The sequence below is a fragment of the Lepisosteus oculatus genome, chromosome 2 (genome assembly GCF_040954835.1).
Source record: "Lepisosteus oculatus isolate fLepOcu1 chromosome 2, fLepOcu1.hap2, whole genome shotgun sequence".
Classification (NCBI taxonomy): domain Eukaryota; kingdom Metazoa; phylum Chordata; class Actinopteri; order Semionotiformes; family Lepisosteidae; genus Lepisosteus; species Lepisosteus oculatus.
Window position 1 is genome coordinate 23,638,181 of NC_090697.1, and position 16,637 is coordinate 23,654,817.

The following is a 16,637-nucleotide window of genomic DNA, read 5'->3' on the forward strand; positions in this document are numbered from 1 at the left end:
CTGGGCTGCCATCAGCAGACCATGTGAGCCGGTATAAAAACAGCTGGAGCTCCAGCAATGACAAACGCCATCAAACCCAAGTGCAGCACGCTGACAGACACACTCGCCTGAGGCCAAGTGCCCACACGCACTGAAGCCAAATGAGAAAGAGCTCCCAGAAATAAAACGCCGCCAAATATGTTCATCGACGTTTCGCACGTAGGATTCCTGCTCCTGCCCACGAGAGCCAGACCTTCCTCTGAGCCTTGGTTTTCTTCTCCGTCCGCCTTCTTCACCGTAAAGATTCCCAATCTGAAAATCAGGAAACTCGCTTCGACAAAGAATATCTATACCATGCTACCACTCCCCCTCCATCGACAGACTATCACGTAAGATTAACGCCGCACTCAAATGAGACCGTGTTCCATTAACGCAATAAAACGCGTCGTCGCGCAATGACCGGGAGAAGCAAACACATAAGCAACAGACAGAACGCAAAATTTAAGGAATTGTTCTTTTCACATTGAAGTACACAGAAAATACAACTAAGCGCTTCTAAATTGTAGCTTATTGGGAACATAACCTACATTTTTAACAGTGAGCAGCCGATTGAGTTTTAATGGTCATTGGAATAACAAAATACCAGAGTGGTGGAATTGCACACAAACATCAGAGGTTCTGTGTTTGCCATGTCAGTAGAGTCACAATTCCCAAAAGAGCTGATGAAATAAAGCGTGTATGTGTAGAAGGGGAGAGCTCTCCCTGTGCATGAAAATGACCTGAATACTCAGAGACCATTTGGGGATAACATGTTGACAGCTCAGGGATAAATTCATCTGCTGTAGGCAAGAAAAAATCTGAATTGCTGCCTTGAAAAAGCAGTGGAGCAGTGGATTTTATTCATTTATTAATACCCTTCTGGGCTGCCAGGCTTGGCAAAAGTCATGCTGAGCATTAGGCCGACTATTGCACTGCTCAAGCCACCTGTAATCAGTTAACCTTTGCCAGCAGGCTGCAGCTGCAGAGGAAGAGAGGCAGAACTCATGGGGAAGGCAAAGGGGTCATCACAGCACAGCCCCTGCATATACTGCTGTGGGGCTGTGCCCCAGTGCTGCCAGCATTGCGGTAATGCTCAGGGAGGTCATACAGTAGCTGATAATCCACCCATCCACTTTACCGCTAACTGCTTTAACCAACACAGGGTCGTGACTATCCTGACAAGAAACAAGCACAAGGCAGGGTAAACCCCCGACAGGGAGCCAGTCCATCACAGCATGTACGGTAATTTCTTCATTTATTTCATTTAGACAGTGTGTATTGCTTTTACCAAAAGCCTTCAAGACTATTTGACCCATATTTGCATTTAAAACCTGAATAAATCCTTCAGACTTGCACAAGTTCTGCACAAAAGAAACTGAGCACTCAGTATATTTTTACAGAAGGATATAGCTATCACCAATACTATTTACGACTTCTATTTCCTTTCTTGAGCAGAGCAGCATGAGTCACCCAGCATTTCGCCATCTGGCACACCTGAGCTAGACGGAGGCTGCATGAAACTTGCAAATGAATGGTTTGACCTAACCTGCTGTCGGGCATTTTACAGAGGCGTTTCCAAAGTTAACACAAAGCAAAGCAACAAAGATTTAAGATTCGCATGGACCCCCGAACAAACAGAAGAAGATGAAGATGTTGAAATTACAGTATTACAGAGGTCAGCCTTCACATGTTAATATAGCAGAAAAACGACAAAAACCTTCACTGTCCATCATTGTCCTGCCTGCCAAAACACATGGTCAGCAATGAATTTGGAAATCCATTTATCTCTGGAATTGATTACACCTGTTTGAAATCATTTTGCAGTTTTTAAGCTCAATAGTGCAGTTCATCTGTCTGCCTCAATGGCACAACAGCCTTATCCAAACTAGAAACGCTTAAATAAACCCTATTAACACTGGGTTTTGGGGAACTCCATTTTTGCCAATAGTCACCGATAGGATTTCAAGAGAGGCACTTTTTCCCTTCTCCTCATGTTGCAGAGGAGAGGCTTCAGATCTGTCTGAGACCACTGGGAAGGGTTACTGGTGTCTGGAAGTGCGTCTGCCTGGGAAGGCATCCCTGGAGGAGGATGAAAACCCTTCCCTGCTCTCCAGAGCCGTCACCATTCTCTCCAACAGGACAGGGGTCCGGATCAGATCCCGATGGATCATCAACGTGCAGTCTGTCGCACGATCAACACAGGCCTGGACTCCATTCAGCCCAAGGCAGCATCTTGGACACCATCTCAAAAACAGCAGAGCGAACTCCTGACGCAGTCGAGGATGATCTTGCCACACACACGGAAGAGTCGGCCCCCCTGGAGGACAGGGCTCGGCCAGAAGTGGTAGAAGATCCGGATGATCCGTTCTGGCTGCCTTGACTAACAGGGACAGGTGCCTCGTTGCGCCAAATGCAGTTAAAGGGCTCAGATGCTCATATCCTGCAATAGCTGTGGCAGCAGCCTCTATCGTGCAATAAAGAGGCTCAGAATAGCCAGCTGACTTTTTCACTTCAGTTGATCCTGGTGCCGTTTCAGGGGGCTGGTGCTACTGGGAAAGGAGACACCCAGGCTGGATCCGTGATGGGAAAAACTCCTTTCGACTCCAAGCCAAAGCCTAGAGCATTTAATTTAAGAGGTTCAGAGTCTGTATTCAGATAGAGATGAAGCATCCACCTCCTTTTTAGCACATCCTTAAAGTATCCTGTCTTCCGAGGAGGTCTGTGTTTCCAGGGACTGATCTATGGACAAACACAGGAGGACAGGTGTCCGTTAGGATGGCTCCATGTCACATGTTTCACGAAAGTGCAGGCTCTATTTCAACTGTGACTTTGCTGAACAGACTTCCCCTAAATCAGACTTCAGAAATATATACACATTCATCAGCCAGTCAATCGAGTGGATGCAAAATGTTTCTTTTTGCAATGCCATATAATAAGCAAGAGTGCTTACAGTAGTGATTTTGAATTATTACATTCCCACCAAACCTGAAATCACAGATAGTTCTAAAAGTCAGGGTTTACAGGAGCTACAACTCCTGTTACACTACACAGGAAGAATAAAGGGGAACTCCCACAACACACCCATCTATCAGAAACCTTAGTTATCAAGAGGCGACAGGCTCTGCAGTGCTTAAACTTCTGTAACTCCCCAGATGGAGGAGCAGCCCGTCTCTCACCTGTAGGCTTGTAGGCATTCAGTAAGTCCCAGGAACAGCCATTTTCCCCAAACAGCAGAGAGGGCTCTGGATGACTAATACCTAAAGTGGAACAGAGCTCTGCCAAGCACTACTTCTTGGGAAACCCAGGTCACAGCTTGTGACAACCCAGGTCTCGTCTGCCATTCTGAGCAATATCCTTTTCTGGCTGTGCCTCTCAAGAGCCCGCATGTTCATATTCTGAAGGAATCTGGCTCTTTTATATACCAAGAAGAGTGATTACAGGCAAAAAAAAGAAGTCTTTGTTGATCAACTTCAACTAAAGAACACAACACTGCATTGTTAACTACACTTAGGAAATTCACAGTGAAGGCTACAATTTTGTGAAGCTACACAGCCCTGTAAGAAATGAAAGCCAAAAGCCATTACAGCATATTGTGACTGGCAGTGTACAATCACATACTCAGAGGCTGAACAGAGAGACCCGTCATTATAACATGAATATCTTTTACAAGCATGTCCGGTAATCTGTAACAGCTCCAAACACAAAACAGTATGTGCAGGAACACGTTGTAGAAACTATACATTAGCATTAGTGACTGCAAAGCCAACATTAAATTACATTACTTTTTAACACTGGCCACTGACCACACTATCATACAGTATGACAGCATATGAGCTAAGGGTGTCCTTTTTTGCCCAGAAACAACCCTTTAAGAATTGGATACAACTCTAAAAGCCTGTACAGTTAAAGTGGGATTTCCAAGACAGAGATTATTAAGCATACCAATAAATGCACTATTGGGTAATAGAGCAATAGTAATACATGCTCTGAAATAAATACAAAAAAGGACCCTTGAACTGAACGGCCTCAGAAATTACCATGAATCGCTTCTACCTGCCACACATGTTTCTGGCAGCGCTGACCCCTGTTCCTCCAGATAGCCCAGGCCTGCCAGTAGGCCCCTGGGGGGGTTAGTGACGACCACTGGAGGCTCTCAGCTGGGACCTCCACCCGGGGCCTCTCGGTGCCTGAGGCGACCTTGGTCTCGTCAGCGATGGCGAGCCAGATCGTCGCCTTCAGCCCCCGGCCCAGGCAAGGCGCCAGGACCTGGTCCGGGAGACGCTCAGGCTGGGAAGCCAAGAGCTCCCTCCGCCGGCCAGTGCAGCTCACGGCAGCCTAACTGGTGTGCGGGCGCGAAAGCTCGTTCCATCGGCTGTCACGGCCGCTCACACAGTACTGCAGCTCTGAACGGGCACCTCTGCACACTTGCGTTTCAAAGAAAGCAGAAGAAAAGAATCCCTGCTGCTAGCGCAAAGCTCATCCCATCTCCCCCGCCGGAGCAGTGTGGAAGATTCCCCATTGACGTTCACGTCAGGAAGCAGTTTGTGTCTTTCTTAGGAATAAAAGGCAGAAAAAAATAACGCACGTTTCATATCTACATTATTATTACCATCTTCCCAGGTTTTTCGTTAAAACTTTAGACAACTCCAGTATTTGCAAACCGGCGTTTTTTCCACAAAAAAAAAAAACAAAATGACCGCAAAAATTAGTTTAGAAGGCACACACTCCTAAAACCGGCTGTCCTGTACCTGCACAGCCCCCAGATTCTCACACACAGGAGGGCGGCAGGATCCCAGACACATGGCTATCAATCCTACCCAAAAGCTTGCTTAAAACAACTGCCTAATTACACAGTTTATCACGTCTCTGGCAAGTGAAAAGTATTGTAGGTGAAGTAAGAACCAAGTGAAATTAACTGGTTAATTCACTGACTGTACTGTAGACCTTTTGGAAGATTTACCCATGTTGTACAGTACATCCAGCTAGTGAACATTTAAACCACAAACATGTTTTATTCCCGTTAACCCAATTTAAAACAGTTGCCTTTTTTATGCTGATAATTTGTGGAAGAGCAACGCAATTGCCCAGTAACCCTTTAAATACGGGATGGTTTAATTTACAATAAAAAATCCGACGTCTAACATCGTGATGTGCTATTTTGTGTTTAACACATCACCGTGACAAGATGCCCTTTCACTGGATCAGGGCAGCACAATCTTCTAATTCCACAACAAATGCAATGCTCAGCTCGTTTATAGTCATCTCAGAGAGCCACTCGCATCGCAAATTATAACCATTTGGTGGCGACAACTGGACAATGATGTAGCGCCTAAGATTTAAAAGCTGTACATTACAAAGTTGTAATGCATCAGAAACAACAAGACCTTTGTCTGAAACCTAACGAAATGCGTACAGTACAGTATACGATTCAGTAAAACGTTGTAATAACGTAGCATATTGCTCGTCCAATAACTCAGTAACCAGCATCTTCATACTTCATAATTCTTGTTCACAATCCACTATTCGAAGTGCGCTCCGGTGACAGCACACGTATCCCTCAGTGGAAAATACAACTTTCATCATTACCTACTTTTCTAAATACAATTGAATAACATTTCATTAAGATAATCGTAAATAATTAGAGAAATAATTGTGAGAATAAAGCTGGATGGGAATAAGATAAGATAAAGAATAAAGCAAATAAAAATGTATCGCAGGCAATGTGGATGCAACGCCCAAAAAAGATCTGCAGCATTAAAAAAACAGATTGGCAGCATTTCCCAAATACGACTTTTACTCCACTCCATCCGCACGGAGCTCCAAATCAAATAAAAACGCATTCTTATTTGGGAAAAAAAGCATTACTTACTTCTCAGGTGCGGAGTGGTATTTGTATGCATTACCTGGAAAAGCAGCTCTCGCAGGTGGACCCTCTTCCTCTCGTGGAAACCGTGCAGGCGAAGGGCTCGGCCGTGTACAGCAGCTCCCCGGGCCTGAGCGGGGCGAGCGCCCGGAGCCCGTGGCCCTTTCCTGGGCTGCAGAACCGCTCGAGTCTCCGCGCCATGACCGCGCGAGCCGCACCGATTGGAGAGAAGAGCGAACCGGGGACTGGAGCTCGTGCAGGAATAAACTTTCGCGAGCCGCTGAGGCCGCACAGGGAGCAGACATTGTCACGTGAACGGGGTATTTTTTTTTTTAATCCGTAAGAGCGATTTCTTCTGTCCAAGACTGCCAATGAACGAAAAATACTGTACATTATTGCTAAAGCTCAGGCAAACTTTTCAGTTTGATGCTAATTCAGTAAAAATGTCTGTATAAATTGATGTATGCTCATTTTTGCGTGTTTGTTTTTCTTAAATTCCCGAACTTGTGTGGGTGGCTTTGACCTTTTAAAATTCACTTGGCATACCCTGGGAAACGATGACATTCAACTCGAATAATAATAATACAGAAGACGTATCTTTCTGATTTGCGCAGTTTTTGCGTTGGTGGTGTGGTTTCTGCACACTTCGTTCCCTAATTGTGAGACTCAAAAAAACTACAATACCCATAAAGCCCCTGTACTCGTCGCCTGCATTGACTCACAGTTTCGACATCTGTGTAACACGGCGAGAGTTGAGCTTCATGCTTGCTCAATGTCACCGTTTGGGGTTTTAGGACATCGTAGCACTGTATCCATGCTTTCTGTGAGAAAACGTGGAGGAGGGGAAATCTAGGCGCGACAAAACCGGGTAAGGTATCGTGTTTACACATTTTGTGTGCATATAAGTGAAAATTCAGTAGAAATTTTAATTTGCCTCATGTCTTGTCGTAGTATGGTCCTGAACCAAGACAGCAGTACTGTACTCGCTACTGAAAACGTTACATCACAAGTTGGTTCTCAGTTTTAGATGCGTCTTTAAAACCGAGTACGATCAACAGAATTTTGTCACAAAATTCATAACCACACCAATACTCGGTCTCCACTAGAAAATCGAGGTGTTTTACACGGTAGTTCTTGAAAATATAGTATGCTGTTGAGGAAATGGAAAATATAGTGCACAGGAGGAGTCGAGAGTGCTCTGCGCCATGTGGTTGTGTGAATTGTTTCATCTGGTCATTTAAATTAGCAGATACATTTTTCATTTGAACTCAGCACACAGGAGCTAACTAATCAGGCATTTTTTTAAACTATCCAAGCCAAGGAACGAGTGTAAGGTTGGCGTCTTTTACAAATCTCGAACTCAAAAGTAACATTTTTTTCCACCCTTCACCCTGTTATTCTGCAATCAAGTAGGATTTCCACAACCTAATGTAACCAGTATACAGTAGTCTAGGTGCAGTTTTTTTGTGGGACACGATATGCAGAGGTCTTGCCTACTTGTTCTTTAAACATACGAATCATGACACTGTTGGCAGGAATCAGGGTGTTAAATGGTGTTTACATTGCTGTCTTGCTGTTCTTGCACAGTCCAGCCTTCCTAAATTTTCGCGGTAATTCAGTGTGTGAAGCAGTTTTCACTTTTCCACCTCCACCTGCTGTGGGGTTGTGGTGGAGCCGCGGGGGCAGAGCAGTAGCCGCTCAACGGCCAGGTGAGTGGTGCTCTTCAGTGGTGGGTGAAGCGGGTTTCTTCCTATATGTCAAGTACTTTGGGTTCCTTTAGAATGAAAAATATATTTTTCCCCTCTCTTCTAAAAGCACAAATTGTTTTCAAAGTTAAATTAGCTCCCCTTTCACCTTTTTTGTGAGCTTCCATTTTTGTATGTTTTTGTATTTGTTCTATTTTGTTTGACTTGAAGATGAATTGTGGATGAATATTTAAGAAGGGCCAGTTTGTTGACATAGAGGTTAAAATAGCTGCCTCGCAGCTCTGGGGCCCTGGGTTCAGTTCCTGGGGTGCTGTCTGCATGGAGTAGGTATGTTCTCCTCGTGTTCACATGGGTTTTCTCTCCCAACCAGAAGTCTAAACTCTTAAAACAATTTTACACAGTTTGTAACATATTTCTGTAGCTGTACTAAGCATTTTTAACCGAAGTGTTTGTTAATGTTAATCAATTTCTGGGTAAAAGGTGAAGGCAGGACTGTTGTTAGTGGTAGGTGGTGAAAGGCGTTGAACACAACACTGTTCCTGTTACTGTTGTTTTCTTTGCGAATCCTTTTTTATTTAATTTCACTTTTAAGACTTGTTTCACGCTGTAGCTAAGCTGATGGATTTGTTTTTTAGGTTTTATATCATGGCGGCACAGGGGTTAGCACTGTAGCCTCACTGCACTGGTGCCCTGGGTTCATTGGCACAGTCATGTGGAGTTTCTTCAGGCGGAGGTGGTTTCCGGAGTTTGGTTGTTTTGGCATGAATCATTGAAAATCTGTAAAATGAGAGTTTAGCGCAATAATATGTAAAAAAAAAACGTGTGAAATGAATGCATAACAAACCACAGGTGTATAATGACACCGGGGATTCTGAGTATAAGGTTAACAATTAAATAACTTTACACCATCGATACTATAAGATAGAAATACTGTTGCAAAAACATTTTGCTGACCCTTTGAGATGCTGAGTACGTTTTTTTTTTATTCCTTCACTCAGCTGCCATGGCCACGCAGAGTTACAGGCTTGTGGTATGGGCCGTGCGGGCCGCTCGCGGTCAGATGCGCCGAGGACAGCTCAGGGGGCCCTCTCCGGTGGTGCGGGCCTACTCCATCGATGCCGCCCCCTTCGCTGGAGGGACACTGAAGCCACAGGCTCAGCCACAGCCCGAGAAACCCTCCCACTGCCACAGCCTGACGCAGAGAAACCTGTCGGCCGTGGCCCTCTCCTCGAAGGGCCAGTGCAGGCCGCTGTCGAGATACGACTTCCTGGACGTGGGCGAGGTGGAGGAGCACACGAAGAAAGCGCTGGCATGCCGCACGCTCCGCCGGTTCATCGTGGACCCTGCCCTGGCCCAGCTGGTGGCCGACAAGCTGGAGGGTGACCTGGCCGATAGCAGAGCTGTCCTCTTTGAATGCAACCCTGGTAGGTCTAAGTGTGTCTTTCGGTCTAGCATTTGACGATGAGAAGGAAAAGGCTGCACTACAAAGGAACCATTATCAGACTCCTTTTTTTTTGTCTAGATGGGATTTTTTGTAGATTTAGGTCTGTGTTGTGTCTGTATTTAGGTACTTTTAGTCTGTCTTACAAAGAAAATTTTTCTCTTATTGATGTTTGACTTGGTTGCATTCTGTAACATAGTATGCCGTAATTATTTTTGTTTCTGAAGCTCTTCCTGTCTGCTGCTCCTGGAAGGTTTTTCTTTGTTCCTTTGTGTGTTTAGGCCCTGGAGTCCTAACCCGAACGTTGCTCAACTCTGGAGCACAGAGAGTGATCGCTCTTGAAAGTGATAAGCAATTTCTTCCAGACCTGCAGGTAAAGATTCCACCCCTGCTGAACATTATCCGCAGAAGGAATCTAATCACTGAATTAAGTGTGTCTCCTGAGGTGTTTCTCTGTATTTCTGCCGCTGTTTTCATCAGGGGAAGCATGTATAACTATAAAGTAGTTAATAAGTCCTTCATTGCAGGACTCAAATCAGATAACTAAATGCTCTTACAGGAATTAAAAGGGTTTCTTATTTTATTATGAGTTGACAGTACGACAGTCCCAGTTTCTACTTTACTACCATTTGTAGCCAAAAATTGTTTTTAAAGTTGACGCACTGAATAATATTCAATCATCGTTCTGCCTGTTTTCTAACAGTTTTATCTAATACAAAGTCACATGGGAGCCAGAGCCCATCCCAGCAAGCAGCGGGCTTAAGGCAGGATACACCTTGGTAGTGACACCAGTCTGTTGCAAGGGTTACACTGACGCACACACGCACGCTCACCGGGGACAGTTTGCCCAGATGCCAGTTAACCCACTAGTAGTATGTCTTTGGGCCTGTGGGGGGGAAACCGGACCACCTCGAGGAAACCCACATAAGCGTGGGGAGAACATATAATCTCCACACAGATAACACCTCAGGAATTTACCGCAGGGCCCCAGCACTTGGAGGCAGAAGGCAAAACTACTGTGCTGGGGTGTATCCTGCCTTGCACCCTTTGCCTGCTGGGATAGGCTCTGACTCCCTGCATTGCATAAAGTGGTTGGGAAATTGATGAATGATGTTTATCAAAATAGAAATTCTGTTTTTAAGAGCTGATACTAGGTGTTAAACCATTCTTTTAAAGTTTATTTAAAGCATATAAGTGTGCAGATTATTTCTGAGGGGTAACGAGTGCCATGTGTGCAGGCCCTGGAGAACAGTTTGGATGGGCAGCTGGAGGTGGTGCACTGTGACTTCTTCAAGCTTGATCCTATCGGCCAGGGCTCCATGAAGCCACCAGCTATGTATTCGGAGAAACTCTTCAATGACCTAGGCATCTCCCAGGTTCCTTGGACTGCAGGTGTGGTTTGCCATCGTGTAACTAAAAATGAATGATGTAGTGATGAGTTATTAGTTTCAAAACGAACTTTCTAGGATCTAGGTATTTGTACCTAGACATGATTTTTATTTTACAATGTGCATATAATTGATGCTGGAGGCGGAGGAATTCTGGAGTAGTTTTCACATTATTTCTGTATTTACTTGTTTATTTATACGCTGTAATTAAAATGAGCAGGTAAAAGCTTATTCTATGCTGAAAAGATACACAGCATTTCTTCTCTTTATTTCATGCTGAAAGCAAAAGAAAACCTCTACCTGTTCCTTTGCATTCTGTGCATGCTGACGCAGCTACCTACCTGTACCTCTGTATTTAAAAAGACTTTCATTTTCAGAAGGATGACATCTTCTGCTGTCAAGGAACCATAAAAATCAAGGCTAGAAAAAAAAAACCTGTGCAATTGAAAACCAAACCGATTCTGTGCTGGTGGAAAAGGTCATAGTTGCCTTTGGAACCCCGATGTTTTGTTTTGTAGATGTGCCCGTCAAAGTGGTTGGGATTTTCGCCCAGAAGAATGAGAGGAGCATGCTGTGGAAGCTCATCTACGCCCTGTACGAGCGCCTCTCGGTGTTCCGCTTCGGCAGGGTGGAGCTGATCATGTTCATCAGTGAGAAGGAATACACGGTGGGTGTGCACTCGCAGGAGGGCTTTTGCATTGGGGGCACATTAACCGTTTCTCAACAGCCTGCTCGTGTGTTGCCTGCGATTAATCCGAAGGCCAAGTGTACAAAGGATACAAGGATGCAAAGGTTAAGTTAGGTGAAACAAGAAGCAGAATTGAGAGTACGAGACATTTCCGTCAAGAAAGCTACCATTTGTCTTTTGCTCTTCATCACTTTCCTCATGGCTCAGATGTAAGGTGATATTTAGGTTTTGCATTCTGGTGTTTTATGGCAGGAAAACAAGGTATTCTAAAAAAATTATGACTAGTTTAGAATGGTTTTTAACAGTAATCAGATCAAGTTTGATTCTGCATTTTTTATCTATCCAAAAAAAGAACATAAGGAAGGTGTTGAAAATGTTGATACTCATAAAAAATATTTTTATGGTCATTTATGGCATACTTCAGGCAGAACGGTGTATAAGGAAAATGAGATGCATTACAGTATCTCACAAGTGTCATGTCCTAAATTATAGAATTCACTTTTTCAGAACTGTGGCAGAATGAAAGGATTTATCTTTGTTGTATTTTTCTTTTGTGTTATTTAATTTAGAAAATGGTTGCCTCTCCTGGAGAAATGAAGAACTATCTAGCTTTAGGTTGTCTTTGGCAGATGGCTTGTGACATCCAACTTCTGCACAAAGTAAGCCATGTTTTTATAGCTCACTAGTGGACAATCTCAGTAAAGCAGATAGGAAAACACATCTTACAGCAGAATGGTTTATACAAACGCCACAGCCTAGATCCCCACTAGAACTACAGGCAAGGCTGTAAGACACTTCAAGCAGTTAGCAAATGGATTTTGTAAGACACTTTGTGTCTCTTTTAATTGGTCTCTATGTGATCAGTGACCATAGGAGTATTTATTCATTCTAAAGATGATTCTGACAGGAGGATCCCCAGTCATTTGGACTTTACAGGAGAATTTTTAGCTGTTGAAAATCAATCTTTCTTTTGCAGAACAAAATTTATTTTGAGTTGACAAACAGGCTGAGATTTCCTTTTGCAACAATTTGCAGAGTATTGCGTCTTCCGTTAAAAATGAGATATTTGAAAACAGCAAGGAGTAAACACACATTCATATTTGTATGAGTAAATGTATTAAACGGAAGTTCCCTTGAATTAGGTATAATCAAAACCATTCTGTGGCTCAACAAACCATTCATTGTATTTCACTTTTACTTGTAGGAACCTTGGTCTTCTTTTGTTACCACATCTAAGCATGGTGGACTTGCGATACCAAAAAGCTCTGTAAGTCTTTCTTTGCACCTGATCGTGTCACTTTTTTCTTTCTTTTCTACTGCAAAGGTATAGGTCACCACCAACTGTGGAAGGTGCTGGGGGCTGCTCATTTTTTAATTTTACAGGTTTTATTTTACCTGCTAAAATATTGACACCTTTAACCTAATGAAGTGCATAATTATCACAGTTACGTGCACACATTTATCCCCAAAAGCTTCTGATTATTCGTCCCTCGTTACGAGACTGTGCGTCATCATTCCAGTTGCCCTGTTACAGCAGTGACTTTTATTCCCAATAACCAGCTGACAAATGATCACTTGTGCCTGGTGAGGATGACCCCGCGCAGAGACCTGTTCACGGATACCCTGACCACCTCCACCGGGGCCACTCTCGTGATGATGATCAAGCAGTGTCTGGCCAAACGCAAAGCAAAGCTGGTTGACAGGCTGAAGTAAGTGCAGTGCAGATTTTGGATGTTAAAGCAAGTTTTAAGCTGCCTGACTGAAGTGTTTCCCAATGGGTGGTAGTGATATAGATCAGGATAGATGTGATTTTTGTTAATAATTTGACATGTATGAAAAGGCACTGGTAAATCCAAAACTTCACTTTAGTTGTTTTCTTATCGATACTGTATATATCTTAATGCCAGAGCACTTTCTGTGGCAGTGGGTGTTATCGTGATAGTGCTGAGCTCTGTCTTATGTAGCGCGGCTAAAGCAGGGTGTCTCAGTACAGATACACGGAGATGCTTGAAGCTCTGAAGCCTCCACATGCACAAGTGGTTATAATGGGTACTATTTCTCTCAAAGACATTACTCTAAAATGGGGATAAGCTTCTACTAATACGGTAGTGAATATCTGTCAAAAGGCTGGAAATGACTGAAATAGATTCAGTAACAACATGAATAAAGAAATTACCACATATTGTGTTATTATTAAGTAATAACATACATACTTTCAGAAACAATACATATGTAGTTGTGTTGATGTATGCACTAAACATATCAGAGTGGATAATGATGTGGCTCCTTACTCTGCCATTGCATTTTGCATACACCTGTAAACTTCATGTTCCTTTTCATTTCTCTTCTAATGTATTGTTCATGAGAGTAATAAACAACATGGAGATGCACTTCACTTGGCTTCTCTGGTGCATTCTGTCAGACTGAAACACACAAGACAGCATGTTGGAGTGAACCAGTCATGTGTCTTCTGTGAGATGTGTTGGATACCTTTGGATGTGTTTATAAACTTGTTACATAGAACCAGTTACTGGAGTGTTTGGACTTTTTGAGTCCAACATCCAGCAAGGGGATTTAGGAAGACTACCTTCATTTTCCACATTTTGTTCTACAGGCTTAGCTGCATGGAAATATGTTACCCACCTAATCAAACTTCTTTTTTTTGCAGCTCCTGGAGCCCTGGGACTGGACAGAAGTTGCTATTGCAGATGGAATTGCCAGAGGACATTTTCACAGGCCATTTGTATCCAGAGGAATATAAGAAACTCTTTGAAGCTATGGAGCATTCAGAGGAGTTTGCACAGAGCTGGTTATATGAAGAAATCCTGGAAAATACCCAGAACACAGGGTTTCAGTAGCTTCAGAATCCCCCCTGACGAGACCTCCATGGTGCAGAGTGACATAATGTAAACCTTAATTTATGCTGTGTTCGTCTCTTTACCACTGTGGCAGAATGTCCAGATTGCACTGTGCCGTGAGAGGACGATGACTTTCATCTTCAGTGATCAGGCTGTCCTTAAACTGTGGTACCAGAGTAGGTTTCACTACGAGACCTGCATACTGCATGTCTTTTATTCCTTTTCGAAGAAGAAAGAAATGAGCAGAGCTGCTGCAAAGGCAAGGTTCACTGCCTTCTTCCATTTTGTTTTCCATGGGCAAAACCTGTTGGTGACAGTGCTTTGAATGATGTGGGTAACAACACTGAGGCTTTTCAAAAGAATATGGAATGTTTTACAGTCTAACCACAAAGTGAACATGTATACAGCTTTTAGAGCTTGGTGAAACAAATGCTGAGTGCATGATTATAATACTTACAAAAACTAAAAAAGTAGTAAATACCACCCAACATAAATTTACTCATAATTGTGTACATTCTGAAAATGTAAAAGATCATGCAACTTTTCATTTATTTTTATTTGGTGTACACCATAAGACATGTGAAATGTAAGTGGAAATCATGTTGAAGCCAAGAACTGTAATGCCATTTTTAATGCAGGGCTGATTTCAGTCACAAAACTGAGAATTTCTTACTTCAGTTATATGGAATTATCTGTACATATGTAGAAAGCGTATCTTTTAATGCCTGTTCTAAAGAAAAAAGAAAACTATTGTGGAATCAATTGACCTCCAATAGAATGTCCCCATACTTAGCAACTGTCAGAATTTAAGACACTTTCTTTTCAATCATACAAAAACACAGAAATGATTCACCCTTGGTACGAAATTGTTCATTTATGCCGTCCTTATTCCAGAAACTTTAAGGCCTACAAAAAGACATTGTAAAAAATGTGGTATGTAATCCTTTAAGTTTCACAAGAACTATATGATTTTCACTGAAACATGATATTCTGTGTACAAACTAAAGATGATGTTGTATTTACTTGTATATTTTTCCACAGAATAATTTGTACAATCAGTGTATTTAATGAAAGTCCTGAAGTCCTTTTCTAATCTCTTGATTTGTGTTTCTGTTTATAAAATGAAGGAAAAAAACAAAGGCTTAAACAATGGCTCGGACACCTTTTGTGTCCTTATGTTGGTTGATAAATGAGACAGTATTTGTGTGCACATTTTAGAATTTTAATGGTCCAAGAGTTCTACATAACCACTTCAGAACAGTTACAAAGAAGATAAGGCTATTCAGCCTATCTTGCATCTTTGTGTTTGTTTTTTCAGTACATAATTGATCCAAGGATTTTGTCAACCATTTCTTGAAGGAGGTCAAAGGCATTACCCCCAATGTGTTTCACCTTCGCTACTGAAGAAGTCCATAGGGCTGACTTAGTCAGTCCTTTGAACATTTTGAAAATTTGAAGCAGGTTTCCTCATTGTCATCTCTGGTAGAAGATGCAGGTATTTTTGCCTCTCAGCGCAGGACATTCCTTGGTGCTCAGGAATGTATCCGGGCAAGACGTGTAGTGTTCAGCACAAATAATATTTTTAAAATAAAATCTTTGGGTGATGTATTCCACATACAGTACTAATCAACATATGATAAAGGCCAGACCTACATCCGGTTAAATTCTGTGTCCACTACTGGAAATAGACTGTAACATCACTCCCTCAGTTAGCACACATTCTGATACAGGAGCATCATTCCCTTGGGCAGAGCGGTGGCACTATGGCTAAGAATCTGCGCCTGTGGCTGGAAGGTTGCCAGTTCAAATCCCGTAGCCGGCAGAGGAATCCTACTCCATTGGACCCCTGAGCAAGACCCTGGCTGGACCTGCGCTCTGACCCCAAGCTTCTCTCTCCCCGTCTGTGTGCCTGTGTGTCTCATGGAGAGCAAGCTGGGGTATGTGAAAAGACGAATTCCTAATGCAAGAAACTGTAAATGGCTAATAATGTGATCTTATCTTATCTTAATTAATTTGGGCCATTTATTGTGAAGGCAAAAAGGAAACAGAAGAGATTTATTTTTTTCTTATAGAAATAAATTCAACTTTTATTTGATACTAGTGTACTCTTAAGCACATATGCTAAACCCCAGCACTAGTAAAGCTTCCTGGAGAGAATTATGAACTTCGGTTTCACACAACTGTGGAAATGTGTCACTGTAGCAGAATCTCCGCAGGCATCTGAAAACAATGTAATTTCTAAATTTTCCAAAGTGTTGTGCACCTGTTCAGGTTATGCAGAATGTTTTTATTTTGGGGGGGGGGGAGGCAACATGGTTTTATTGATTTTGAAATTAAGAACTTAAGAAAGCTTACAAGTAAGAGAAAGTCATCTGGCCCATCAAGCCAACTTCATACTTAGAAGTTAATTGATCCAAGGATCAAATTCACCCTTTTTTTTAATGTTGGATATTTAAAAGAGAAGGGCAAATACACATACCTACTGTGAATAGGTTTGTTTAAATACCTGCATAGTGTAAGTACAATGTTATTTCATAAGAACATAAGAAAGGTTACAGATGAGAGGTTGCCATTCCTATCTACCTGTTGTTAGTGGTTAATTAATCGTAGGGTTATTGGCTTAAACAACATGGGAGGGCAGCTTGTTCCATACTAATTTGTGAATTTTGAATAAA

At 42.6% G+C, this 16,637-nt stretch overlaps 2 protein-coding genes and 1 long non-coding RNA gene across 4 annotated transcripts in view; 2 read left to right on the top strand and 1 right to left on the bottom strand.

Moving 5' to 3' along the window:
• smyd3 (SET and MYND domain containing 3) overlaps window positions 1-6,157 on the bottom strand; it is a 343,364-nt gene extending 337,207 nt beyond the window's left edge. Inside the window, exon 1 of the mRNA XM_006626065.3 lies at window positions 5,922-6,157. Within this exon, the coding sequence (XP_006626128.1) occupies window positions 5,922-6,082 (161 nt within the window). The 5' untranslated portion in view covers window positions 6,083-6,157. The remainder of the gene's footprint in view (window positions 1-5,921) is intronic.
• LOC138243414 (uncharacterized) lies at window positions 82-4,598 on the top strand. Of its 2 annotated transcripts, none has more exons than XR_011192115.1 (3): window positions 82-368; window positions 1,181-1,260; window positions 1,474-4,598. It is a non-coding gene; the product is annotated as an uncharacterized lncRNA (long non-coding RNA). The 2 variants fall into 2 exon arrangements; XR_011192116.1 differs by having other exon boundaries at window positions 1,181-1,255.
• Window positions 6,158-6,601: 444 nt separating the features above from the next.
• On the top strand, window positions 6,602-15,055 carry tfb2m (transcription factor B2, mitochondrial). The gene is made up of 9 exons (XM_006626064.3): window positions 6,602-6,749; window positions 8,586-9,011; window positions 9,310-9,401; window positions 10,267-10,420; window positions 10,935-11,083; window positions 11,674-11,763; window positions 12,309-12,371; window positions 12,665-12,813; window positions 13,773-15,055. The coding sequence occupies exons 2-9, from the start codon at window positions 8,591-8,593 to the stop codon at window positions 13,960-13,962; spliced, it is 1,308 nt and encodes a 435-aa protein (XP_006626127.2). The 5' UTR covers window positions 6,602-6,749; window positions 8,586-8,590; the 3' UTR covers window positions 13,963-15,055.
• The last annotated feature ends 1,582 nt before the right edge of the window (window positions 15,056-16,637 follow it).

Bases quoted from the DNA above. Each gene is read 5' to 3' on its own strand.
- tfb2m (XM_006626064.3), top strand. From the start codon at position 8,591: ATGGCCACGCAGAGTTACAGGCTTGTGGTATGGGCCGTGCGGGCCGCT. The intron at 11,764-12,308 runs GTAAGCCATGTT...TTTTACTTGTAG, and splicing joins ACATCCAACTTCTGCACAAA to GAACCTTGGTCTTCTTTTGT. The intron at 12,814-13,772 runs GTAAGTGCAGTG...TTTTTTTTGCAG, and splicing joins AAGCTGGTTGACAGGCTGAA to CTCCTGGAGCCCTGGGACTG.